Source organism: Platalea leucorodia (genome assembly GCF_965183815.1).
Source record: "Platalea leucorodia genome assembly, chromosome: 1".
In the NCBI taxonomy this organism is placed as follows: domain Eukaryota; kingdom Metazoa; phylum Chordata; class Aves; order Pelecaniformes; family Threskiornithidae; genus Platalea; species Platalea leucorodia.
Genome location: NC_138823.1, coordinates 57350232 through 57377786, shown reverse-complemented (window position 1 = coordinate 57377786; position 27555 = coordinate 57350232). Strand labels below are relative to the sequence as shown.

Here is a 27555-nt window from a genome sequence, read left to right as displayed (position 1 = left end):
CCATAGAAGTTTCAGAATGGTCTAAATAGTTAGTAACATGGACAACAATTTGGTTCAAAGCTTATCCAAGCAAGTGAAATGATAAATGGCATTTCTCCAGAAGTCAGTCAGAAAGAGCCAAACAAATAAGTGAAGACAACCTGGTTATGAATAAATTACAAAGCATAAAAAAAAGAGTGCTTAGTATTCATGTGTTTTCTTAGAAGCCCGATGTGTATTTACTGCCATGTAAAAGAAGTGGCAGTTGCAGAGTGAAGCACCCTTTCTGATGTGTCTCTTCCCTTGAGAAGATGCCAGTTGGTCACTGTTCTAGTAAGCATGAATAAAAACCTTTTAACTGCAATATAAACAGTGGCAGAAAAAGAACATATTTCCAAATGCTTAGTTTCCTTCTCTCTGGAGAAATACTTGAGCTCAACAATGATAAATACAGTCTAAGGAAGAGATATCCTGAAATTTTCTTGTCTTTCCACCCCCAGATTTCTCAGGGGATATGTGCTTGACCCCAAGGGAGAGCACAACCAAGGCCTTTGAAACAGAAATAAAAACGAAGAACAGAAGTAGGAGCTTTTAAAATGAAACAGGATTTAAAGTGACTTCACTGAGGATAATCCTTTCCCACAGTCTCTAATGCTGGAAAATCCTCATTTCGGTTCCCAAGCAGTTTTCAGATGTTCTCCTAGACACTAACAGGGAAAAAATTTGGGATTGTAATCTACTTTTTTCCTCTTAAGAGCAGAAACAGTATTAACAGCTAGTCATTGAATTGTCCCCTTTAATACCTGCACCCTGGGAAGCATGATCAGGTGAGTCAGGTGGAGTCTCTCAAAGGCAGCTGTAATGTCTTTCTTGGAACTACACTTCTAACTTAGGGTAGTGAGAGAGGATCTGCAAATCATCATTACAGGCTTCTCGTCATATTTGTTGTATAAAACAGATAAACATTTTCTTGCTAATAAAATGAGCCTCAACAAATAACACAACTTTGGATTTGGGAATTTTTAAAGTGGATAGAAGCATGAAGGAAGATGCCCACTCGTAAGACAGTGAAAGTAAGAGAACATCAGTCCCAGGAGAGGTCCTGATGAAAATAGAAGGGACTAAGACACTAGGATCCACGACACTAAATTTGAAGAAGTCCATTGAAATAAAGCAGATAATTTTCAGAAGCTTCGATGTAGCTATTGACAAAGGGAAAATCAATGAAGCTGCCTTCTGAAGGCTGAAATAGAGTTACAGGGAAAGGCTTGGCTTGGTGAGAAATTAGCAATGTCAGGATTAGAAGGGGAAATGGAGTGTGATGCAGGGTCACACAGGCTGCTAAGAATGTAAGGAACAGGAGATAGGGAAGAGCGGAAAGGAAGAAGAAATTTGGGGAGTAGAGGTAGCTTGCAGAATGCATATATATAGGGATAATATGCCTGGAGGAGAGGGAGAGGGTGGGCATCGGAAGAGGGCTGCAGGAAGAGCCCTGATGTTATATGGAGATGGCGAGCCACAGTCAGAGCAACACAGGTGGCTGATAAGGGAAGGCAATGAAGCTACATCACAGCAGCTCCTCCAGCATGAAGAAGCATTGAGCTGTATCAGTCAGTGCAACAGCACAATACTCTCTCATCAGTGTGTAAGCAGAAGTGTGTTCTTTCCCTAAACTTCAAAGCGCTCGCTGAGGACAAACACCTTTCCTCAAAGGGATTGTCAGCTGCAGCATCAGCACCTCTTGGTGCCTGCAGGCAGAGGTCGGGACACTAGACTGGCCACAGCCAAACACACCATTAAGCATGCTGGGAACACAACTACACCTAGAGCAATCTTTTTGCAACAGGCTGGATTGTATTACAGTTAAAAATTAATTCCTGTGGAAATAAAATATTGAAGCAATCATGATAAGACTAATAAAGCTTTAATAAAGAAAAGCAGATCATCTGATATAGAGAGCCATCTGAGGTTACAATAGCGTTGATGGATGGGTGGAATGAACTTCAGACTTTGTCTTCCTTGGTTTTGAGCAAAGTGATATGGTAAATTTTTCCAAAATGCTATCCAGAGGATCAGTGGGTTCTGCTAATGACACAGTTGGCAAATCAGCATGTTTTATTTTTCATTCGTCTTTCAGGTTTCTTCTGTGTAATTTCTCATTCAGAGGTTATCATGCTACCAAAAGCCGTAGTTTGATGCTCTTGGTACACTGGTGTAGTGGCTAATCTTCCTCAGATGTGTGGCTGTATTCCTGGCCCCCAGCTGCACACTCCCGCCTTTGCATTCATCACACCAGCAGTGAGTTGGTTCATAGGCTGAATGGGCAGAAAAGTATCCCTTCCTTCTGTCCTCTCCCCAAAATAAATACACTTTTGCAAATTTGCTTCTTGAAACCAATTCAAAGAGCCAAAGCCAAAGAAGGGGCTGGAACACAGAGCTGAGGGGATGAAGGGGAGTGGGACTGTCCCCTTGGGAAGCAGCTGCTCAGATTTCCTAGGTGTATTGTCAAATCCCACATCCTGAGGGTGGCCTCTCATCTCTGTGACTGGATGTGGATTTAAAGACCACTTAGAAGATGAGGTTTGGAAGGTTTACATGGCATTAAACTAATGATCTGTGTGGTCTGCAGTGAAAGCATAAAATTATGGTATATGCTGTCCAAGACTAAGCATTTTCTGCTGTCTATGAAGAAGTTTTCAAACAGAGAGTAAGCACCCTTACTGAAGTCCTGTGTTTGTGTAGAGTCTTTTTAACTGTGGGGGTGGCTTTGTGGTTCAGCCTCCCACTGTTGCATTATAATCTCCAGAGCAAGGAACTGAAACACCTCACTTCCTAACTTTCTGGAGTTTGAGGCAGAATTTAAAGATTTTCATCTGAGAATGTGTCAAGTGATTTGAGAGGCAATGTGTTGAGGACTGCCCCCCCAACACAAGTCTTCGTTCCTGCTCTTAAAGCACTTGACCTACCTATATCATTATAAACAATTAATGAATATTAGGGGGATGTGTGACTCCACACTGTAACAGACAAGGAGTTTTTGCATATTGCAAATGAAAGAAGTGTGGTTTCAGGAATAGTTTACCTACCTGAGACTGCTCAGGTGTATTTCTGTCCATTGTGTTCAGTGTGGCGTTGTTCTTGGGCCAGCGCAGAGGTACCTGGGATGGCTGGTGATATTCATTGCTCACATGTGTCCTGGATGACTTGTTCAAATACCATTTGGTAAGATGTCCACTTCAAGGTGAATTCTTGGGAGCCATTTTTATGATTGAGCTTGCTTGTAATTGCATAGTTTTAAAAATCAGAAAGATTTCCATTTCTAAGAACTACATCATTTGTCACCTGACACAGTTGTATTGCCTCCTGCCTTTTGAGAAGCTTTTCTTTACATCCTGTTTTGTTGTTTGTTTTAGAGATGTCCAATGCTATTATATTTAATGTATATTTTGAGAAGGAAAACAGCTGTATTTAGTATTTTAGATGACTGCTAAAATGTAGCAAATGTTTAACATTATAGTGAAAAAAATAGCTAAATTATTCTCTTCCTTTTTATATTCTCTCTAATTTCTGGAAGTTTTAATCTGAGAGTGATATCTGCTGTTGGACTGTGACTCAACCAAATGCCATGTGTATATGTTGGAAAGTTTGGATCCAGCCAGGTCCAGTTGTCTTTAAGAGTCAGAGTCCATTTTTATTGAAGAGTATTAAGATACTCTTGTTTGTTTGATCAATTCAGTTCCATTTTGGGCTTTTCTCAAAAGATGCTGATGCATTTTGTTGGTAGCAGAGGACAAGATTTTTGAAATACTGCAATTGTTAGAGCAGTATCAGGAAGGTGATCTCTTCCTAGCCATCCCACACATCAATAGTTATTAAAGGAACATGGTTATTATGGTTGTTTCTTCTGGAGATACAGTGAGAACACCATTTCCAGTGCATATTAAGTTAGTGAAGACCTGTTCAACTGATGTCTTCAGCTTCTTCATTTTGCCAGTGTGTATAGATTCTTTTTTAATGTTTTATCACCCAAAACCCAGTAGGATCTCTAAAGTCATGACATTTTTAGATTTGGCAGGCAGTAGTCCACAAATTTCTTAATTGTTTGTGGGAAATAAACATAAAGGGGCTTTCTCATTACCTTTCATCAAATGCCTCTCTGGTTGGCTTCGGCAAGTGAAATGTATAATACAAGCCTATAAATGTAGGACTATAAATACATAGTCCTAGAAAGTTCTGAGCCTGAGAACATCAAGCAGCAGGAGCCTTTTTATGTGGCTTCAAACAGTGCATTTAGTTCATTTACTCCTTACATGGTTTGGCTTAGGTAAATGTGTACTCCTATAGTGCTGTCCCTCTGCCTGTTTTCCTGACAAATCTAGTTTCACAGCCTGACTGAACAGACCCTGAAAACACAGTTACATCTGGAATCAAAACACTAAACAGGGGGAAATTAAGAATTAGTTGGTTTTGCAGTGTTTAGCTATATGTAGTATTCGGTATTGCCTTTGGCAGATACTCTTATTTGAAAGCTCACTGAGTCAATATTAAGTCAAGATTTTAAGGAATCTGAAAATACCAAATTGTTTCTCACTCTTTCCCACTGTGGGCCAGGCTGATTTCAGATAGCTCGGTCTCGTAGCTTCCTGGCAAACGTTTCACTAAATTCTATCAGATTTACATTCTGTAGAAACCTTTTACCCCTCAAAACTTTTACAGTTGATCTCCACTGGAGAAAGAAATTTTTAGCAGTTGCCTTTGAAAACTAGGCTTTTAACCAGACTGAATTCCCTAGTAGTCATCAATAAATACAGAATTGTTTGCAGTGGAGTACTGTAGCTGGCTTTTGAAGACAGATTTGCTATAGTATTGCTCAGACGTCTTAAAAGATGATCTCAGATAGCTTTTAAATTGCATATGTGGCATTGCCAGATAATATCACTCTATCATGAACTTTGGTGAGAGCGTGTTTTTTCCCCCTTTCATGTTGATGCAAAGCTTGATCCCACGTGATGCAAAGTGCCCTGACAGGGTGTACCAGGGTGCTTATGCACTTGCAAATGAGCTAGAAGTGAGCACATGAGCCAGGCAGACCCACTGACCTTGGTGTTACACTTAAGCAGGTGACCGAATGCTGAAGTGGGATGAGAACACTCAGTAGACCTTAGGCGTAAGTGTTGGCTAGCAGCACAGGTAGAGGAAAGGTAGCATTGCCCTCAGAAAATGGTAACTTTTTCTCCTTCTCTTAATTCCAGGTCCTACTTAGACATGTATAAGGTGATAATATTTAGTTACCTCTTCTGGTTTGTGCTTACTATCATCTTCATAACGGGAACCACAAGGATCAGCATATTCTGCATGGGCTACTTGGTAGCCTGCTTTTATTTCCTTCTCTTTGGTGGAGATCTGTTGCTGAAGCCCATCAGGAGCATTCTGCGTTACTGGGACTGGCTGATTGCATACAACATCTTTGTGATCACAATGAAGAATATCCTCTCGGTAGGTTGCTGCTACCTTTCCTCTGCCGTGAGCACCTCTGTGGTTTCATTGGACGTGTGCACAGTGCGTTGAGTGGTCATTAAAAATACTTTTTCAGGACCACAGCCTTCTGCAAGCACAAAGCAGGCTCCCTTTTAATTCAGAAACTGCAAGTGCATATCCAGGGAATGGTAATGCATATACATTATAGGAAAATGTGCACACTTGTATTCAGTTGAGCTCTGTGAAAGCTCACAAGCTGTTTTCAAAGGGCCAGGTTCTGGTTTCTTTGCCTAGTAAAGTCTCTCCTTAGAAGTCTTGTGAAAATCTCAGTGGAGTGAGAAACGAGTAAGAAGAGCAAGATTAGTCATATCATCAATAAATAGTGCACATTTAATTAAACCTTTTATTTAAAGCTAGCATTTTCAAGCCTAGTACTAGATGCAGTTGTTGTGTGATGTGATGTAATTAGTGAAGTTGACTACAAGATTGCAAACTGCATTCCCATTTCCTTTAGAGCTAGTGTGAAATTCAGGTGAAAACAGATCTATTTGATAATTAAATGTCAAATTCTTCTGCAAAATATTAAAGGTTTTCTTACATTAGTTAACTCTTTAGAGTGGATTCTTGCAGTGGCACTGAGAGATGATTGAGACAAGCCAGTAATTTAAATCTTTTTGAAAGATAAATTTAGATTTATTCCTGGCAATTGCTTTTTAGCTTTGAACATTTTTAGTGCTGGACTGAAAAGAGCAGACATTTTTCTTTTTACATTTATATAAGTCACTGTACTGAAATAAAATTGAATTATGGGTGGTTTGAATTTGCTAATGTTCTAAATGCTTACATATGTGCTTCATTTTATGCTTGGGAATTCAGTGGAGCTACGCGTGTGTTAAGCTTGTCCATGTATGTTTGCAAGATTAAGTCAGTGATTCATAAAAGTTGCTCTAGCTGTCGCATTGCATCACATGCCAGATGTATCACTTTCTCTGCAAAAGCACAAACAAACCCCACATACCTCCTATCTCATTGATAATTGAAAGAACAAATTCTTGCTATTTAAAAGTGATGGGTGTCACTGGTAAAGACACTCTTTCTTCTAATCTCTGTTTTACTAATGAGATATAGTACAGCCAATGGCAGCCACAATGTTCTCATGTAATGTAAAGAGGTGCAATATTTTGCTTATCTTTATTTCAGCTATGTTTTGTTATATGAAACTGTTCTTTTATTTTCCAGCTAGGAGCATGTGGCTACATTGAATCATTAATTAAGAACAGTTGCTGGTTGATTCAGGCATTTAGCCTAGCTTGTACAGTTAAAGGCTACCGTATTCGTAAGTATAGCTCATTTTTCTTTGTAATTTTCTATAATGAATCACCTTCAAAATCTTCTATCATAATTAAGTTGTGCCCCCTCCTGAAATACTACCTTGTGGAAATATCATACCTGCAATTTCAGTTGATACAGCTTGGTCCTATATTGACTAGCAAGAAAGAACATTGAAACTATTTCATAGAACCGAAGGAGAGACACGTACTGAAAGAACTATCAACACCCCTGTGCACATACCCACAACCAGCGTTTGCTGTAAATGAACAATTTGGTGATACCAGCGCTTAGCACAGTTCCCCTGTATATGCAGGTGATGTGATACTTGAGGGTATGGTTTTACTGTACAACTTGAGCTAAAATGTCAGCTCACCATCACTGCAAGGAGAACACACCTTTTCCCAGCTGCAGACTCCCGCTCCTCCCTGTGTGGCAGGCCTTACGTTCAGTTGCTCAAAGGGTAAACCAGTTCAGCTCACTGAAATGGCAAGAGGCCAAGCCAGCATGAGTGGTAATTTTTTACAGGCATAGTGAGTTTAGGCAATTTATTTGTTTGCCATTATTTGCATGCTTGTGATGATAACAGGGAGGGAGTGGGTAGTATATATAGATGGAGGTAAGAGAAGGGAGGAATGAAGTATGGAGAGCAAGACAGTTCACCTCTCAGCAAGCTATTACTTTGGCTCCACTTTCTCCTGACACCCTGGATTGATGGTTTGAAAACACCTGATTTTTTTTCAGTGTTTTTTGCTGAATTTAAAGAACTGTGTCATCCTAGTGAGTCTGCAGCAAAAAAATTCTGTCTTTGTGTCTGATCCTAATAGATAAGTGTGAAGTAGGGGAAAAGAAAGGATGAAGACACAAATTCACAAGATAAATGGTGCCCAGTGGTTCCAAAACTTTTTTAGCAGCAACAGAAACTTTGACACAGGTTTCTGACTCCCCAGAGGACGGTCACAGCAGGCTTTGAAGCTCTTGGAGCTTGACCTTCCAGACCCATTAGCCTGGCTTGCTTGATTGTAAAGCCAGCTTCGAGCCAGAGTTTGTCCCTTGAGTCCTTCTACTCCCTTCTATAGGACAGCATAGGCCATTTAGTTTATAGTCTAGCTCCACAAAACCCAGTTTTAATTTTTTAATATCCCCAAGAGAACTGTCTTTTAGAGAATAAAGAAAGACAGAAAGGAAGAAATAGCCCAAGCCAAAATCTAGAGGTAGGAGGAATGGGATTTCCTCTCTGCCTGTGTCCTCCTACCCCAAAGGAAGTAGTTTTGTGGTTTCAAATATTTTTTCTCTTATGCAATGGAAAGAAACATTGAACTGAGTTCTGGAGAGGAAAAATAAAAATCATAGGTGGTGGCAGTCAAAAAATTATTTTGACAAAAATAAAACACTTCTTTCTCGTGTTGATTGTGTTCTTAATAGAAAAATGAGACAAAAAGTCACTTTGAAATGAAAAAAAAATTGAAACATGCCATTTCAGAAAATACTGAAATCAAATATTTCAGGCTAACAAAAAATACTTTTTCCCAATCTTTGTTTTAAAGTTCTTATTAGGATAGGGTGAATTTGTTTGCAAATGGTTCACTTTTGGTGAATTGTCAGTTTTCATGGAATATCACATTGTTGGAAGCTTTGTAGTTTGATGTAAAAGAAAATATGTTGTACTTCAAATGGAAATGCATGTCAGTTTTCTTAAGAAACATCTAATTAAAAGACCTCAATTCAAATAATTTTAAAGGCTAAGATTATTTAATTGATTAAACATTATAAAAGAATACTTAATACAACAGTCCTGATGGTGTATTTTTCCAGCAACCAACAATCTAGATTGTAAACTGCCCAGTGGCGAAGCAGGAATCATCTGGGACAGTATATGTTTTGCTTTCCTACTGCTGCAAAGAAGAGTCTTCATGAGTTACTACTTCCTGCATGTGGTTGCAGATATAAAAGCTTCTCAGATCCTAGCATCAAGGTAACATAAAGTTTTAAAAAATGAAATGAAACAGCTCAAGTCTCTCATGGCTACAATACTTATTTGTTTATGATAGGTGGTACCAAAAGACGCCTCGTATTTAACATTGGTTTAAACAATACATGCTGAATTCATAATTGCAAATCCCAACTCTGACAAAGCATGCATGAAGAAACAAATTAATTGAGAATTTGACAGAAATTAAGCCATCTTTTCTACCAAACACCGTCTGCTGCTCTCATAGCCTTTATTAAAAGCTGTGAAAGTTGACATGTGCTGCAGAATTCTCTCAACATCAATATGTGTGAGAGTGAATGCCAGAGTTTCTAAGCTTTGGAAAGAAAACACGCTGCTATCAGAGCCTGTTTGAGGCAAAGGGCCTTAGAAGTCATGACTCCAAAAATGTCGCATGAGGAAAAATACAGGAAAGTTATGACATCTGGCTCGGGAAGACCATCGGGAAGACACTTGGGAAGTGTCACATCACTGAACACTGAGTAGGTGTGGCAAGGAAGTATCACCCTCTTTGGCCCTGTTACTTATACTTTTCCACAAGCATCCACTCATAGCTATCACTAGTGCAACGATTTTTCTGATTTTTAATAAGAAGGCAGGTCAGGAATGAAATTCTGGTTTTAATTTCAGTAAGATTTCTAAGGAATCATTTTTGTCAATATTGGATTAAATATATTGTGGCATTTTTTTTTCCATGTAAAACATATGGACATTGATTTCTGTCTGTGTTTGAGGGCAAAATTTGGCTTGTGTGTCCTGAAAAGAAGTATTTTTTATCTTCCTCTTCTTCCACCTCCAGGGATTACTTTAAAAAGGGGACATATTTAGCTGCCCGTACTGAACAAAATCCACCACTGTAAACAGGGCTACCAAAAGATCTGTACCTCCAACCCATATTGCCTCTCTCAGACTTTTGCTCTGGAGTGGATTTCACTGCTGCTGCCCAAGATTGCTGGATTCTGCCTTTTTGTAGCTTTTTTGTACGCTGTGTTCAGAGTGAAAATAGCACAAAGCAAAATCATCAGTATCAAAATGCCTCCTAAATTGGAAAGTTTGCATCCAGAAGGAAAGAGCAGGCTCATGTAAATGGCACTGGGCTGGGTTGCAAGAAACATGTTTGGTTCCTGCTTCCAGCTTTGTGTCTTTTGGTAAGTTACTGAACCTACCCAGGCTTGAGTTCCCTGGCAGCAGAAGTCGAGACATACTGGCCTGTGTCAGGAGCTTTTTAAAGATAAATGTATTAATGACCAGGTAGTGCTCAGATATTACAGGAAGGAGGGTAATATAAATATAGTGATGTAATTCTTTTTTTTAGCTAGCTGCTTGCCTTGCTAAAATCCAAGTTTTGAAATTACATGGACAATGGAGAAGGTCAGGTTTGGATTCAGACAGCATGGTCTGAGCCTGTCTTCTAGTTAAAGTTAATATTAACTCACCTAAATAAGATTAAATTGTGATTCAAACAACAGCAATGAGGATTCAGCGACAGTTTTCAATAGGCCATAAGAATTTAGGAGTGATCAAGTTGTTAAGTAGAACATGTCCTTCTTTGTTGTATTTTGCCACACTTTGGGACAGTAATTATTACCAGTCTTGATTTTATTCCTTTGGAAAAATGTGGTTGTAGTTGTCTGTGTATTACATGGAAGAATCATTAATCTCACAGAAAACATGGTTGAAAAATTGATTAGAAGTAGACTTCTTAAACTATAGCTGTTCTTACCAAATTTCTGACAAAAGAAAGGCTTTAAATCTATGCTATGTCTTTGAGAGAGACTTTCAGACTCTTTGAGAGTCTTCAAGAGTTGATGAGCGAATAATGAAGAATGGCTAAGACGTGATCTGGACATCCAAATCAATGAGTCAGTTACATTTCTAATGAGATGGAGTTAGAAGCCATATTCTTTTGGCACACCAGAAACTTGCTCAAGGATTTGTGTCATCAGATTGAAAGCACTGCAGTGTTCAGAGGGTAAAAGTGAAGCTGAAGCTATGCTCATCATGGCCCTAGATAAAGCTGGACTTTGCTCACCACTTCCAGGGGGCTGAGGTGGAGGGACAAGGTGATTATGACACTGAAATGACTATAAAGACCAAATCCTGGAGGTGTGCAAGAAGTCCTAGCTCGGCCTTGAACCCACCCGTGTTCTGTGTTCTTGAGGACTGGAAACTGAATTCCTTGAACAGCTGCTAGAGGAACTTACAGGCTGAGTAGGGATCACAACGTTGGGCCCCAAATCTTGAAATGATTGACGGTAAACAGATTAGTATTCTGGAGTAATTGATTGTTTCTTTCAGAACTCGGATTAGTTTTGTTTTATGCAGATGAGGTTGTGTACAGAGGGAACAGAGAGTTCTCTGTGATTAGCTGGCATAAGGGAAACTTTGAAACATTTAATGTTTCCTCTCCTTTTTTCCTTTCTTCTGCCCCCATTTCTGCTGTAGGGGTGCTGAGCTTTTCCAGGCTACAATTGTCAAGGCTGTAAAGGCAAGAATTGAAGAGGAAAAAAAATCAATGGATCAACTGAAAAGACAGTATGTATTTAATATATTTTTATATACATATATATACACATACATATGCATGTATTTCACTGATTGTTGGTATTTATCTAACACCTTCTTTTATAAAAATGCTGATTAGATTTTGAAGTATGATTTTGCAATTACAAGAATTGCTCTTTGGGCATTCAGAGATCTTGGGTATTCCAATATTATGTAGTTTTAGAGTCATCTTTTCCAAAAAGACTACATACGGCAGAATCTAACCTTTCATTTAAACATAGAATTACATTTCTGGGACCAAAGGTTGTGAGGTTAACATGAAGAATCAGTGGAATGTACTGGCTTACCTGCTCCTTGGTGAGCCTGAAATTGTAATGGAAACAGATGTTTCCTATAAATCAAGAGAGAAGATGTGAACCCTTCTGCTTATTCTGAAGGTTCTTCTAAACCTTAGAAATCCAATGATGACAGGTTAAGAAAATCAGCTTTTAACCATTCCATACCTGAGTATCATAGCAACATGACCATGCAGTCTTCTCTTTAAGAGATGATCTGTATCTGTGCTATATTTTTTCTCTGTTAGAGGTCCAGCTCAATTGTAGTTTTGGGTTATCCTATTTCGTGTAGTATGAATGCATGCAATGCTGATGAAATAGGGGGAAAAAAATCTTTTTTCTCCTCTTTCTTTCCTTCCACTAATTACCCTGCTGTTCTCTTAATTTGTCTCTCCCCATCTCTCAGAAGAGTATGGCAGTCAAATGCAAATCCCCTATGAAACTCATGGTAGGCAGATTACTTATCAGAAGTGCCACATTAACCCTGTCTCACTTGAAGGTCCAAGCCTAGATGGTTAGAAAATAGGAGACTGAGACACAGGAACTGGGTTTAAAAAAAAAAATAACAGAAATTGCAACAGGAAGGGGCCTGGTTAGGGAAGCTGCAGTTAAAAGCCACCTAAATAGCCTGAAACCACTATGGGCTAAGGAACCTGAGTAACATCCTGGCCCTGCTGCAATGCTTGACAATATTCGCATTGACTTTACCATTATTAGGATTTTGTTCTGTTTATCTGTATTCCTGGTAAAATTTGTTGGATGCCTGTTGCTTCCATTTCATTTGTGATTCCTCCTCTAGTGTTTGAGTGCAAAATATGTTTACCTTCACTGAAAATATTTGCATTCAGCTTAACTGGCCTGGAGATCCTTCCTCTTTATACAGCCAGTAAGCCACTCTGCTTTCTGTTAGGTGCAGCCAGCATGCTTCTTTTATAACTGCAAAAAGCTTTCAAAGCTCTGCCACCACCATGCATGAAAAGCCATAACTGCTTCCTAACCAGGTGTCAAAGCCCGCTCCTGACAGCATCTTCCACACCTGCATGACTGAAGAAACATCAGAAGGCTGCAGGGACCATGCTCCCTGCCTGCATGCCTGGGGTTTCCCACCAGATGATGTATTGGGCTGTTGCTGGCACTGCCCTGCGTTTGAATCAATCTTATCCCAATTGATAGGACGTGGCTGTCCTGGATGTCATTCTTTTCTGCTAATTCTGCAGAGTTTAAGGTCAAGGAGATGATACTGCTTGCAAAAATGCCAAAGCTAATCTATGTTTCTCTAAAAATTACTGGTTTATATTTGCAGGATGTCTGACTTCAACAACAGAGGGTGCTTGTTTTATTCCATTCAATAATGTGCATCAGTACTTCATGCAGTTTAGGCTGGTTAGGATGAAGAGAACCGTCAGCACGGCCAGAAGTTTTGAACAACCAAGTTGTCCTGACTGACATAGCATAACTTCAGCAGCAGATGAATGATAGGGAAAGAAATGTAACCGTCTGCTGAATAATAGCAACTAGCTGAGATGAAAGAGTTTTTCCCTCTCTAGTGCGTGGTTCTTCCCTAAGAAATGGACAGATTAATAAAAGTATTTAACTGTATTTTGATCACTGAAATTAGTGAAATATTTGCTTCTAATCCAGTTGTATCGAAAGAACTTACTCCTGTTGATTTAATTTTTTTTTTTTACTACCTTTCTTCAAACTGTGAAAATGTAGGTCTTAAAAGACCAGATTGTGCTAACTTTACAGGATTGCAAGAAGAATCGAAGGCTTGCCTACATCTGGACAAAGCTGAACCTGTTCAAGTCTTCTGTATTTCCAGATATGGGGAACAAATGAGAGTTTAAGGGATGAAGATGTAGCACAAATAGCGCAGGAACAGCCACATTCCTCGTGCAGAGTGGGAAGTTTCAGGAAAACCACTGCATTAGGCAGAAGTCCTTTTTTCTCAGAGCTTCATTTGCTGTGTTGTAGCCCCTGACAGCAACTCTTTAAGTTTCAAATGATAATAAGATAGTTGAGGGGAAGTAGGTAAAACAGTCATGTGATAGCAGGCAACCCATCTCTCACTGACCAGTGAGCAAACATCTAAGCTTGACCCTTCCAGCCAGCCCCTTCAGAGCCATTTAATTCCATGTGTTTAAGGGCAGGATTGACAAAGGGGAATGGATATTTCATTTAGAAATGTTGGACTGTTTGTGTATGTGTGAATGGATGTGTTTAACACTTGTTTTTCAGGGTGGGTCAAAAAGGGTGAAGATGTGAATCTAATAAGATTCTTCCTTTTGCTAGAATGGATCGCATCAAAGCCAGGCAGCAAAAATACAAAAAGGGTAAAGAGAGGATGCTGAGCATGACCCAGGAGTCCACAGAGGGGCCGGAGATTCGGAAGGTTTCTGAAGAAGATGATGAAGGTACCATTAGCTATCGTTGTTCCGTAATTGCAGTTGAGCACTAAGGACCTAATAGACCTAATAGTTGGACAAGTGATAAATTGTTCTTCAAAACTGTCAGCATGTAACAAGATTGTTAGCTGAGTATCAGTTTGGAGCTTGATTCAGCCAAAAAAATCTGGGATTTTGTACTGCAAGAAGGTTTAGAGAAAATGGTTTTCTTCAAGGTTACTTTTGGTTAACTTTAGGCTGTTGGCAAAGAGCTGAATAGCAGCAGAGGTTTGTTTTGAACAAAGTCTATCTATAAACCACAGTGTTACAAATAAGTAGCATCCACATTTTTCCAGCAATGTTTTCTGGATGCTGTGAGGCTTTTTCAGTCACTGAAATGTTTGTATACTTTTAAATGTTGTTTAAAACATGGGAACAGATAAACTGATACCTATCTAGTGCCACATTTCTAGCACTGACTTGGGATCAGCACTTACTGAATTTAAAATTTTTGGAGCCTGAAACATAAGGGGATTTGAGAGGAGGGAAAGCATTTTCTTCTTGAAATTACGGTCAACTGTGACTGTATGTTTTCAAACACAAAACTGAACTTTTTAGCTTTAGTTTTTGAGTAGAATGCTGTTTTAACTGCTGCATAAACCAGAGTATTTCTGCTTAGTCATGCTTCTGAATGATTTTAATATTGAATGTATTCAGTAGATCTGACATCTGATGTGCTCATGAAATTTTAGCTCTTTTGAGAGAAATTAAAAATTATTAATCAGTGTAAGAAACATGTTTCTCATTTTGTAAAATTAATATTTGGACATATTTTATTTTAGGAGAAGCAGACAAAGAGAAAGCCAAGGGCAAAAAAAAGCTGTGGTGGCGGCCTTGGGTTGATCATGCTTCCAGTAGGTTTTCTCAATCATCTTACAAATATGTGGATTTAACCCTTATATCCTTGACCAGAATGAAGGCATTCCCATGACCTGTTTGTTTTATGCCTGATTTTATGATTGTGACTTGATAGAAGGCTTGTTTTCTTCAACAAATGATTTCTACTTCCAAATCTTCAAGGAGTGAGTTTACCATATTTTGAACTTCTGTGTGTTAAAAGCATAGCTAGCTCTTGATACTTTGGGCATTCTTAGAAAAGTATCAAATCAGATAAGCATGTGCCAAAAAGAATCTATTTTGGCCTCAAAAGTCTCAACTCCCCACTGCTGCAAAGCACAGTGTATTTAAAAATGTGAAGGTGAAGGTTTGCCAATGCATTCTAAGATTAGTCATAATTTCTTTTTCATATACACACATCATACATCTTTTTTAACGGTTCATCAGTCATTCTACTGTCAGCTGTAGAAATCTGAGTACCGCAGTAAGGCAGCAAGACTATTCCCAGGACTAGGCTGTGTAGAGCTAAGCTGAATATCTCTGATCACACATTAATGTACTGCTGATGCCAGTTGTTTTGTTATTTCCATTTTTTTTTGTGTTTATCTGAGAGCAAAAATATGCTCAGCCTTGTGCACAAGAAATTGTTATCCTGTATGACTCATATCATTGTTGCATTATGATATTTTAATTTGTTTGTAGCCCAGTCCAGGCATATGATAGAGTTCTTCCCTACATTATGGATTGGGTAAAACAAGAAAACCGAGTAGACTGCAATCTCAAACCAGATATCCTCCTATTGGATATTTGTAGAAGGAAATCAGACATTAACTATTTAGTAAACTCTGAAGATTTAAAAAATATTCAAGTGTATAGTGCTGATCAGTGTTAAATATGAATGTCTATATTGCACCTGGTCATTTAGTTTAAAAGAGTTACCCCAAGTAATACTTCTACACATCTACATACTGCTTCATTTAGCTATGTGTTTTTATTTATAACTCCAGCATATATATTTGCCAACAGCATTTAACAGAATGTCATATGCTTATTTCTATCAAGTCACAAGTAAACTGTGCCTCTATTTTTATTTTTCTAAAGGGCACACTGCCACTTTAGAGAGACCTATCCCTTTTCAAAAGTCTTATGAAAATAAACTTCTTCCCATGTAGTTTCATTAAGAACAATAACAAAACAGATCAAAACTATAATTTGTGAGTTTCTTACGGTAGAATTTCAAGCTACAGTGATTTTGAAGGAATGGGATATGGTCTCTTGTTTATTCACCACTGGTTTTGTAATAAGAAGAACTGCTCAAAGAGAGACATTGACTTTGGCTTTTACTTATTTCACCCTCATTATTCAATGTTCTTAGGTGGAACTTGCATTTTGGTATTTAAACAGTGAGCATTCTTGAAATTATTTACTGCAATAATGCAAAACCTTGTGGGAAACATCACAAACTCTGATCCTGCAAACAGTGGTTGCCTGCCATGTGGCTTGCATCCACACTCACTGAACCATGGCACTTACAGTAGGTGTTCACAGGCATACAAACTGGAAATAGACTGATATTCCCCATCTATTCTTTTTGAAACACTGTGCTGTAACTCTGCAGCATTCTGTTGCACGTGGCTGTTTCTCTCCGTAAATGGGTTTGTGGCTGTGGCTGTATATATGTATATATTGAGGTCGCTGAAGCTGAAAGTTTTATGCCGATTCTGATGCTTAATTTAGATTTTTATTGTTATTTTTATACAACTTGTTATAATTTTATTCTACAGAAAAATACCTCATTTTGCATATCATAGGAATTAAAACACAGTCATGAATTTGGGTCTGAGTAGAACAGATCAGAAACATCAGTGAGGATTTCCTCATTGACGCTCACTCATGCTCTCCCTTGCAGGGAGGTGTGGTTCCTCCTGCGCTTGTGTATTACATATGGAGGCCCACAAAGATCAGCAGGAGTTAGGGCCACATGCTTTGAGGCCCTCAGCTTCTCCTGGGGCGTTAGGGCCACATGCTTTGAGGCCCTCAGCTTCTCCTGGGGCACAGAGTTATATCTGATGGAGTGCAAAAGACGGTGCTCACAGCTGTCCTGGGAACCTCTTTCCCTCTGGGCACAAGCAGATGATGGCTTCTCCATCTCATTCCACAAGGATAGCCTGCAAGTCCCTTTTCTCAGTAGGAGAAAGTCACATTTTGTAGTAAGAGGGGCCCCCTAAGTCCAGTCTGGCCATGAATTATCTTACTAGTAAAATCTGGTCTCTTTACTAATCCTTGTAGGTGACTAACACACTTCTCATTCCATTTTGATGTGTGCAAGAATGCATTATTGCTTTTCAATCATACCTCCCTCTTTTCAGTTGTAAAAGAGACGTAACTGCTACATTATAGTGTCCCCTCAGATATACTTTAACCTAAAAATTTTGGAGGGAGATCACTGTAGATTTGTTTTCTGCCAGCTCAGGTGTTCCAAGTCTGACTGGGTGATACTCTGAGCCTTTAAGGAACTGCACTGCAGTAGAAATTTCCCCTAGATGTCAGACCTTATCCTGCTCATTTTCTATGATGTGGACAATTTCTGTTGCTGATCATAAGATACGTTTTTTATGAAAGAGAACTGCAGACTACTGGCTCTTAAAATACGTTCATCTCTAATGCATTTTAAATGGGCATTCTTAGAAGGCCCTGTACCAAATAATTAATTTGCTTGATCCAAGAAATTCCCAAACTTTCTTTTCACCTCAGTTGAGCAATTAGAACTGCTGAAGGGGACTCTCTGTCCCTCTGCAGGGTGTTCATTGATGTTAACAGTCATAACTAGGCACATGAGGCACAAAATTCCCTCTGTGAGGGAGTTTTAGATGCTGAAGTTATGATCCAATAGAGTTCTGGCAAATTTCACAGTGTGCTTACCCTGAGGTTTCTACAGTGGTTACGTGTGGTCATCTGTGCACAGAGGATCTGTGTAGAATTCAAGGTATGATTGAATTAAAGCAATTGTTACTTTTCCAGAAACCTATAATGAGGGTTAAATATAATTTTCACTATAAATATGTATTGCTCTATATATCCAGGTTGTGTGACATTTCATCTAACTAACTGTTACTAAATATTTCAGCTTAAATGTGGAAATTATTTACCAGTTTTCACTGCTGAATGTAATGCTGTGATTTTGATTTTTCTCTTGCTCATTACCTTATTTTTCATTTCTTTTGTTTCCCTTGTTCATTCATGTAGGCCTGTTACCATCTGAGAAATAAAAACATTGCTTCTGTTCAAGGATATAAGGCCTAGCTTATTCACTGTGCATCTTTACTGTATCAAGGTTTCAGAATCTTTCTGAATCCATGGGCAAAAAATTGAAACTCATTTGCAATCACGTTAATAGAATCCAAGTGATTTGTTTTAAACAAACCAAGGTTTTCCATTAACTCATCAAAGCTTAAATGTTTGAAGAAAGCATTAACTAATACCATCCCATTCCATAGTTTAAAGGATGCCTCAGCATTTTAAAGAGAAGTTCTGTATTTTTTGTCCAGTGGTACTGTTCACGTAAATTCCTTTACTTACCTGATGGGCTTTTTTTACTCCCTCAAATAACCATCAGTTCCCAATTAATTTAGACTTAACTGCCATTTTTTTCTAAAAAATGTAACCTACTAACTTGATATACTTCAAGCTTTTTCTTTACATTTTCTTCTCATGGTGATGTTTTCCTTAGTTCTTATATAGTTCTCATTCATGCCCAAAGTATCGCAGACTAACATCCAATAAATTGCCTGAGACGTTTTCATCTCTTGCTTCTTCTCTGTTTTCACCTCTCCTGGTTATGAATTTTTAAATGACTGGCTGGCTATTCATAGGTCTTGGGGCAGTTGAGAATAGAACTTTTCAGAAAAATAAGAAAATATTTTGTTTCACTTAGTGGTCAGAAGTGGAAATTATTACTTGTTTGAGACGGATAGTGAAGAGGAAGAGGAAGAGGAGAAAAAAGAAGAGGAAGAGCCTCGGAAAAAATCTGCATTTCAGGTACTTTATGATAATTTGCTTTATAGTTGACATATGGAAAAAAAATGTAGGCTTCTTATAACACAGGCACATATGTTAAAGCAGCCAGTGCATCTAAAGTAGATCTGAAAAGTATTGGAAAAGAAATTTCTTGCCAATTTAAAATGCAAGTTTGCCTGTTTTAAGCATTGCCAAATTCCTACAGGAACTATAGTGAAACCATATCTTCATTCACTTACGCCTGAGGAAAACAAAAATACAAAAACAAAGGTTAAGAATCTGAGCTTTATTTTTATTGCATTGCAATAAAGACAAGTGAGGAAGCTGACTTTCCTCTGGCACTGCTGTACAATGCTTCAGTGGTTTTCTGGTTTTGAGTAGATGTTATCATTCCATGAAGAAATGATCCCAAAAATAAGTGACATTTCATGGAAAGGAATACATACTTAAAAAAAAAAAAATATTATTATTGATCCTGGTGAACCAGAGAAAGATATCCTTGGGTTATAAAGAACTTAACATTTAAAATTACAAAAGGAGACCACATCACTTTCTCTCCTTTCTTTTTCAGGGTAATGTTAATTAATATGTTTGCATTTTAAGTGACAGACTGTATTGAAGTAAGAGGATATTGTCATCTTAAAAAGACAGCTGAAGTTTCCTAACTGGGTTCCTACACATAGACTGGTTGATGTTAGACAGTACCAGGTATTGAATCCACTGGCTTAAATGAAGAACTTGGGTGAAGAAGCTAGTGAAATACTCATGCGTATAGAATTGCTTTAATCTTCATAAGATTGAAGTTTTACTTGTTGAAGAATTTTCAGAAATACCACAGAGCTTTTTCAGGTCTGTAACTTTGAAAGCTTAAGCAAACGGGTAGCTTTTTGCGGATGAGCATTCCCATCCAGACACAAGCTCATATCACTGCAGAACTGGTGCATTACTGAAAGCCCAGCCCAAGCAGGAGCAAGAAACTGCCTCCATGCTCTTCTATTCCTTATGCCAATAGCTTTCAAAGCAAGCTTCCCAGACAACATTACTGAATTACAAGAAGAAATATTTTATTGAATTAATTGATACAACGTGCCTTCAGTTTATATACTTACATTACATTACCAACTGATTACATTCGTTAAACTGTCTGCATAATAATGACGTGGAAAGATTTTTTTCCTGACCTTAAAAAAGGCAAAACAAATCTGGATGAAAAATAATGTGATGAGTAAGTTTTATTTTCTACTGTTTACACTATTTTTTTTTTATACTTTGCATGTAAATCACCCTGGACCATAAAAATGGCTTATGAATTTCTAGGTCATTTTTCTTTCTGGTTTTCATGCAGGTATAGAGGAAAGTTTGCATTGTTGTTTCTGCTGATTTTTTAAAAAATTCGTGACAACATTTTGTTCAGATGTGCTGGTGCCAAGCACTGAGATTTTAAAGAGTTCTAAACTCGAGGTCAGAAGCTAATAAGATTCTTTCATTTACTCTGGGTTTTGGGTTTTTTGTTCATATGGTCTTATTTTTTAAAGCTCAGTCCTGAAACTATTAATCTGAGGATGGAAGATCTGGTCTTTATTTCAAGATTCTGGTTAGACGTTCTGTATAGGTGGCCAGTTCTGCAATATTTGCAACATGAAGATGTTGGATGGCTTTATGTAGGAGGAGAGTTGCATAGAACAGAAAATTGGTTTTGTTTATGAAAAGCTTGTTCATCATTTGGTCACCATGCCTTATTCGCCTTCCATCACCATGCACATGGTCTTAATAAAAATACTAACAAAGGGAACTGGTTTGTTGTAGAGCCTGCTAAAAAATTATTTTTAATTGTTGATTTTCTTTTAGCATACATTGTGAGCAATAGTCACTTCAAGGGTTAGCTTGGAGATGTTATTTAGTAGAGAATGCAGGCAGTTAAGAATCATCATATTGAAATTTTATTGTGAACATCACAAATGGTCTTTTTTCATATTGGAGTCTATGAATGTAAATTCATTCTTAATAATCTAGATGCAATCATTCAGTAGATACTTTTTATTAATATTTTCTTGTTTTCTACTAATTGCTCTTGCTTTGTCCTTCTTTATAGAGAGCTATTGGGAAATTTGCTTCAGCCATTTTAGCCTTGCCAAAGTCTGTCATTAAACTACCCAAAACTATTCTTCAGTATTTAATCAAAGCAGCAAAGGTACTTGACATTTTGCGAGTGCTCAGTATGTGACCTATCCCATAGTTCCTGATGTAATGTATACCTCTGTCCTTGTCTGCATTTTTCCTCTTATATGAATGATTAAAAAAAATAATGACAGCCAAAGCTTCATTCCTAGTAACTGCAATACATTTCATACTTTTGGAGTGGTCAAGCCGCAAGAAAAGTGGTCTATCTTCTTTTAAGTGCAACCCCAGAGAGAAAATGCAGACCCAAATTCTCATTTCCTTCTGATACTGCTATACAAGATGGTCACGTCAAGTTGCATGTATCTTACGGACACCGTGGTAATTGATCTCAGAAAGCTGGTAAAAGGTTTGTGGAACACACATTCTGCTCCAAACCCCTTTTTACGTCTCTACTTTTCTGGCATTCATCATCATAAAAAAGATTTGTGCATCTTCTTTCTTGTACTCCTTGAATACATTTAGCATTTCCTACCTTTGAGCACTGTGTATCATTTTACGTTACATATATGTAACATGATATTTGTAAGGAGTGAGCGTTACACATTGAACGTAACAGCTCAAAAGCCTAAAAGATACTGCATTTAAAATTTGTCCAGTGGTAAAAATGTAAAGTAATACATATGTATGCACCCAGTCAGCTCTTAAAATACCCACTGCTTAGCATAAGTAGTTACATTAAATTTATTAATCAAACGCCCTTTCTTCATTTTAATGTTCTACCCTCTTCCAAGTCTGCCTTTTACCTCTAATTTCTTTTATTCACACTATGACGGTGGCTAGTTAACGGTTCAATAGCAGATGTTGACAGTTTCTGACTTTCAGTAACTAATACGGTATTAGTTCACTTAAGTATCACCATTCCCCCAGATCACCTTCATTAGAAAACACCTATTACAAAGCAAAGAGAAACCAGTGCTTTTGATCCCAAACATTTTCTCATGTGGTGCTTGTTTTGAACAAGCCAGACATTTAAAATAAATAAACAGAGCTTGAGAGATTTGGAAGAGGACCTTCTTATCAACAGTACCAAAATAATTTCCTCTCCATTGTTGTATACATTCACAGAACAGAACAAAATCTTTTTTCCTTTTAAATTCTTTTAAAGTCAGTTTGACCATTTCAAAAAATCACTTTTAATGTTCCAAAGCAATTTGTGTATGTAAATTTTAAAAATATAAGTAAACCAAATAGAAATTTTGCCATTCCATCCTATGAGGGGCAGTTCCAGCTTCACTGAGATACACGTGTGTAGTTGTGATTGTCTGCATGTTTGTCTTGTGAATTAATAGAGCTGTTTTGTTACTGTGCTTTATTTTCACCCTCATGCCTGCATCTGTGTGCTTCCCTGCCCTGTCTCTGTTACCAGCCTGTGTTGCTTAGAAATAGAAGACAGTGCAGTGCCAATTGAAGATGATTACCATTTTTCAATGAAAACCATAAAAGGAACAAAAGAACATCTTTTCTCCTAAAGAGTTGTGGAGAAGTTTCAGTTACTTTAGTTTCTGTTATTCACATTTTATGTCATGTCATATAGGGGAAAAAAGATGAGTGTTACTGCTTTTTTTCTGTAACCTTCCTTCACAGCTTGAGCAGAACTATTCAAAAAGTTACTTTTGGATAACTTTTTTTTTACTTTTGTTTTTTCACTGCTATAGCATTTATAAATATTTTGGGCCAATTCCATGCTTCATGTAGTCATACAGGTCAACACACTGTTGATCTGAGTGAGTGCTGTGAGCAGGATTTGGCCCCATGAAATCCCCTTTACATATAGGTAAGTATTACTGTCTTCGTTTTACAACTGGAAAAGCAGTAGCAGAAGGATTCATAAGTGACTTATCTGAAGCAACAAAGGGAGCCATTGCCAAAATCAGGATGAAATTTGAGGAATTCCTGACTGCCAGGTTTGGGACTGTGCATAGATAGCAAAGGTGTAAATGTTCCACTGGGATCTGCAGAGGGGAAAAAAATACCTAAAATGTGAAAAATGTACAAGCACAAATGCCTGCACTGAGATATCACTACATCTTTTGATGCTTTAGCTAGTTGATTGCAGAACTTTCTCTTAAAGTTTCCATTACTCTGCATCTTGCCTGTAAAATGATAATGTAGAAATACAGAATTAAATGGAGAGATTCAAGTGAAGTAGGCCATATGCACAACAGGGTATTAATTCCCAAAGTTCAGGGCATGGATTTTTGTGGGTTCTAATGAAACTTGGTTCACCTACAAGTGTTTTCACATTTGGTTTTATGCTCGCAAAAATAGCACATGAAAACTCAGCAGATCTGCAGGGGAGGTGTTTGATTTGGGATTCAAAATATTTCCTTACCCCTGCAGATCTGAATGCGTTTACTCAAACTATGTAGTCCTGCTTGTGGCTTATTCTATGGCTTACTCTCAAAACATGAAGAACCTTGGAATAAATCAGTTTGTTCCTTCCAGTTTGTTTATCAGGCCTGGATTACGGACCCTAAAACAGCACTACGACAGAGGCGCAAAGACAAGAAAAGTTTTGGGAAGGAGGAGAAGCGAAGGCGAAAAGGATCTGGGGATGGTAGGTAGACTTCTGTAATTTAAAAAAATGAAGTGTTAACTAGACTGCCTGTTGTTCCTGGTAGTGAAAGGCAACTGAGTTTTAGAGGGCAAGTGCTCTCGGTTCTGGCTAGGAACTGGAAAAATAAGTGTGCCTTTGGCTGGCTGTGTCTCCCCGCCCCAGCCCATGACAAGGCCAGCCATAGCTGTGTCCTTTCGTTCTACACAATGCACGTTGGGGCAGATAAAGGAAAAGAGGGGATATGTGTGTTTTCCATGCTGTTGCAAGACACAGTCCCGGAACTTTTGCCAAATAGGAAGACTCAACACATTGCAGAAAACATCAGCTATATGAAAATATTTGTGGAAGTAGAGTACTTGAAAGAGAAAGCCACAACCCTGGAAAGGTGTAACTTTATAAAGCCAATAACCCGGTAGTTAACAGCATGTCTCCAGAATATGGGTGTGTAAATGCCAGGTGTTTGGCCAAAATCAGGCAGAGCAAGGACATTACCCTTCCACTCCCTCACTTCATAAAAAGGTTTATCTTACTCTCCAGGTTTTTCTAGGGTTTCCTAAAGTCTCTCATTTTGATGATAAATTCATGTGTATTCCCAGGGAAAGTTTTGCATGTGACAGACATGTTTTGTGTTGAAGAACTATTTCATGAGAAAGTTCCTGAAGAGCTGTAGTTCAAGTGGAGCTGTAAGAAAAATTCAATTAAATGGCTACATATTATTTCTTTTTGCCGCATTTCCTATATTGTTCCCTAAAGAAGCTTGAGTTGATACATGGGGAAGAATATCAAGAAATGTTTTTCACTTTCCGTGCTGTACTCACTGAGGAACCCAATTATCCATGAACCCCTAAATTCACAGTGAATTCAGCAGGTAGCAAAAGGAAAACATACAAATGTTAACAGGGTTTTAGGGGCACTGTAAAATCATTCATGCCTCTGAAAACGATCAGTTTATAAGTGGTTCATATCTCTTCATCTTTTGCTCCTTTTTCAAACAAGAAAAGAAAATAGACATTCAGAAGCTTTTCTGGTCAGCATAGATGGGGAAAAGGGGTGCCCATTCAGGCTGAATCAGCTGAACTTTTCCTCCATTTGGCATCTTCACCCGTCAAAAAGAGGGAGCTTTTTAATTTGACTGCTGCCACTGAAGCTGTAGCTGCAGTTATTGGATATTAGATAGAAGGAGAGTCATTTGTCTGTCCTTCAGTTCTGCCTGCGACTCTACGTCACTCTTCTGCTACAGGCCTAAATAAAAGCACGTGGTAGTTTCAAACCAACTCTGCTGCTTCCTTTCAACCCGAAGGTCCCACTCAATTCATTCGGGTTTGCTGGGTCAGAGGCAGGAGAAGATCAGAGCACTGATCAGGTTGCTCTTTGCAGAAGCTGAAGAAATGAGCTCAAGTGTGGATCAGCGGATGGTGAGGCTGCTGAGGGTGGAAGCGGTGTGACTCGGAAATTGCCTGGGTTTACACTAACAGATGATCTTGCTCAGCAGCCTGTCTAGTAAGAAAATGCCACTGCAAATTACAAGAGAGGGGTGGTCATCCATGAACACCTGCACTGACAGGGTTGTCCCCTTCACTTGAGTCCTGTAGAAATGGAAATGTGCTTTCTGTTATAGCGGTAGGTGAGGAACCAGTCACTACTGCTTAGTAACTGTAGCATTTTCTAGCTTGAACGGCATTTACATCTGCACTTCTATAGGTGTAACACTCACTGTTTTGCTCATCGTTTTCAATAGGTGGTACTGATGCGGACTGTGAAGACAGTGAAGAGGAACCTGTCAAGAAGAAATCTGATGGACCAGGTATGAAGGCAGAAAGAGGCTTTCTCAGCTGTTACAATGCAGTTAGGACTGGTGGCGTAAGCAGCATATCACAGAGAGAGCGTTGCAGTGGTCCCAGGCTTGTGTAAAAGCCACAAAATCCACTCTAACCTGTGCAGTGAGAACTTCCTAAATACTTTCAGGTTTTCAATTGCCAGATTTAAAAGTCCTGAGCATAGGAACTTCTACTCCTGGACTATTAGCTACTGTACTCATTCTCTATGCACTTTAGTAAATGTATCTGCAGGCTCAGACTTGATCACTTGTATATTTTACTTATAGAACAACTTACACCTAAGCTTAGCTTCCACGCCTGATTGCATACAGCCCTGTGGTAAAATCTCCATTGATTTTGGATGTCTGAAATGTTATTATTAGCACAAAGACCTTGTGTTTTTTCAGTGTGTTTTAGCAAGGTTAATATAATGCTTTTGTCTGGTACTCACCCATTGAGCAAGCTGCAATAATCGCCTCCAAAAAAATGGGGTTTTCCTAGTCTTACCCCTTCTCATTCATAATCAGACTTAAGGATGCTGTGCACAACAGAAGAAAAGCCAGCAGTTTGCAAGATTTTGCCCATATTGAAAGTTTTCCTACAAAGAAGTGTAATAGATCATAAATCTAAGCTTCGCTTTTTGTTTCTAACTGGACAAAAAGAAGAAAACAGACTCTTAAGTAAGTCTTCCTCATGGCTTACCTTGAGTGAGACTTCAAAAGCTATTTTTCTTCTCTATTTAAAATTGATTCCCACAGTTCCAGTTAGACTTGTATCCCTAAGTGAGCCACAGGGTAGAACATGTTACAAGGATGTGAGAGATGTCATTCCTTTCTCACAAGAGCAGTGGTCTCAAATAAACAAGTTTCATTGTTATAGGGGTTTTTTGGTGGGGTTTTGGGGGCTTTTTTATTTGTTACTTACTGGCGATGAAGTTCCCTGTGTTAAAACACTGAAGTGAATCACTCAAACGCATCCCTAGGGAAATACTGTTGGTGCTACATGGAGTTAGGGAAAGAGAAGGAGGCTTATAATTAATTTATATTGGAAATAGTCAATTTAAGGTGCTTTATATTTTATTTAAATACTTTGACCATTCCTAGGTAAAATTTGCTGAAGAAGATGGTTGGAAAAATTAGGCAGTAATTGTTAATGAAGCATTAGTATCATTATTAAGCTTAGATCAAATCCTGTCTCACACTCTCAGGTAGAGAGAAGCTTTCTCTGCATTTGACCCTTTAAGTTAGAATAACAGTATCTGCAGAAAATAAGTATTTGTTTCCCCTTTTGAAGATGTTTAGATGTAATCGATCCCCAAAAGATTATTTTTAAAAAGTTTTGGAGAACAGCAAAGCTGCAGAACAGCTACAGCATCATTAAAAATGTATACTAAATCACCTCCATCCCAGAGAGAAAAATGACCTTTCAGATTAGACTGGAAGTGCTTGGCAAAGCACTGTGGTGAGACTATGGCATGCCAGTAGTGGTCAATAATAAAGATAATTTTAACCTGAGAGCTGCGATTCTCCTGAAGCCAGTAGCAGAAATTATATATTAGAGAGGAAGAGCATGGATTAAAAAAGAACATTTATATGTTGTATATTTTTGTGTATGAGTGCTACATTTTCTTTTAACGTATTCATAATGTTATCTGGAATTCAAAGGAAACGAATGCTCCTTGAAGTAGAAACAGCCTTAGATTTAATTTCCAATGGCAAGATTTCCTTAGCTTCAAGACCTGCACGTTGAAATATGAGTGAATAAAATTTAAGTAGATAAATCATAAAATATCTCTAATTCTAAATGACATAGAAAAAGCCTGAAAAAAGGGCAAAATATTATTGAAATAAGTATATGACCAAGTGAAGGGGACTAAATGCTCTTACGTTCAGAGATACCAGAACAGTTCCATGGCATTGCTCAGGTAAATGGTACATACTGCCATTTCAGCATCCACCTTACAGGAATGTACCACTAACGGGTTTTTTCCTTAGTTTCTTTCAACATGTATGTGCATACAACCCTGCCTGCACACCCAGAGACATGTGCGTGTTGCTCCATAGGAAATCTTTTGCTTTATTATAGC

General features: G+C 38.3%; 1 protein-coding gene across 1 annotated transcript in view; it reads left to right on the top strand.

Moving 5' to 3' along the window:
• Window positions 1-27555, top strand: part of PIEZO2 (piezo type mechanosensitive ion channel component 2) — a gene marked incomplete at both ends in the record, with an annotated part of 320116 nt that overhangs the window by 257707 nt on the left and 34854 nt on the right. The window contains 10 exons of the mRNA XM_082329045.1: window positions 5232-5475; window positions 6697-6793; window positions 8602-8761; window positions 11222-11311; window positions 13909-14030; window positions 14843-14914; window positions 18832-18935; window positions 21007-21105; window positions 23541-23652; window positions 25391-25456. Of these exons, the coding sequence (XP_082185171.1) occupies window positions 5232-5475; window positions 6697-6793; window positions 8602-8761; window positions 11222-11311; window positions 13909-14030; window positions 14843-14914; window positions 18832-18935; window positions 21007-21105; window positions 23541-23652; window positions 25391-25456 (1166 nt within the window). The remainder of the gene's footprint in view (window positions 1-5231; window positions 5476-6696; window positions 6794-8601; window positions 8762-11221; window positions 11312-13908; window positions 14031-14842; window positions 14915-18831; window positions 18936-21006; window positions 21106-23540; window positions 23653-25390; window positions 25457-27555) is intronic.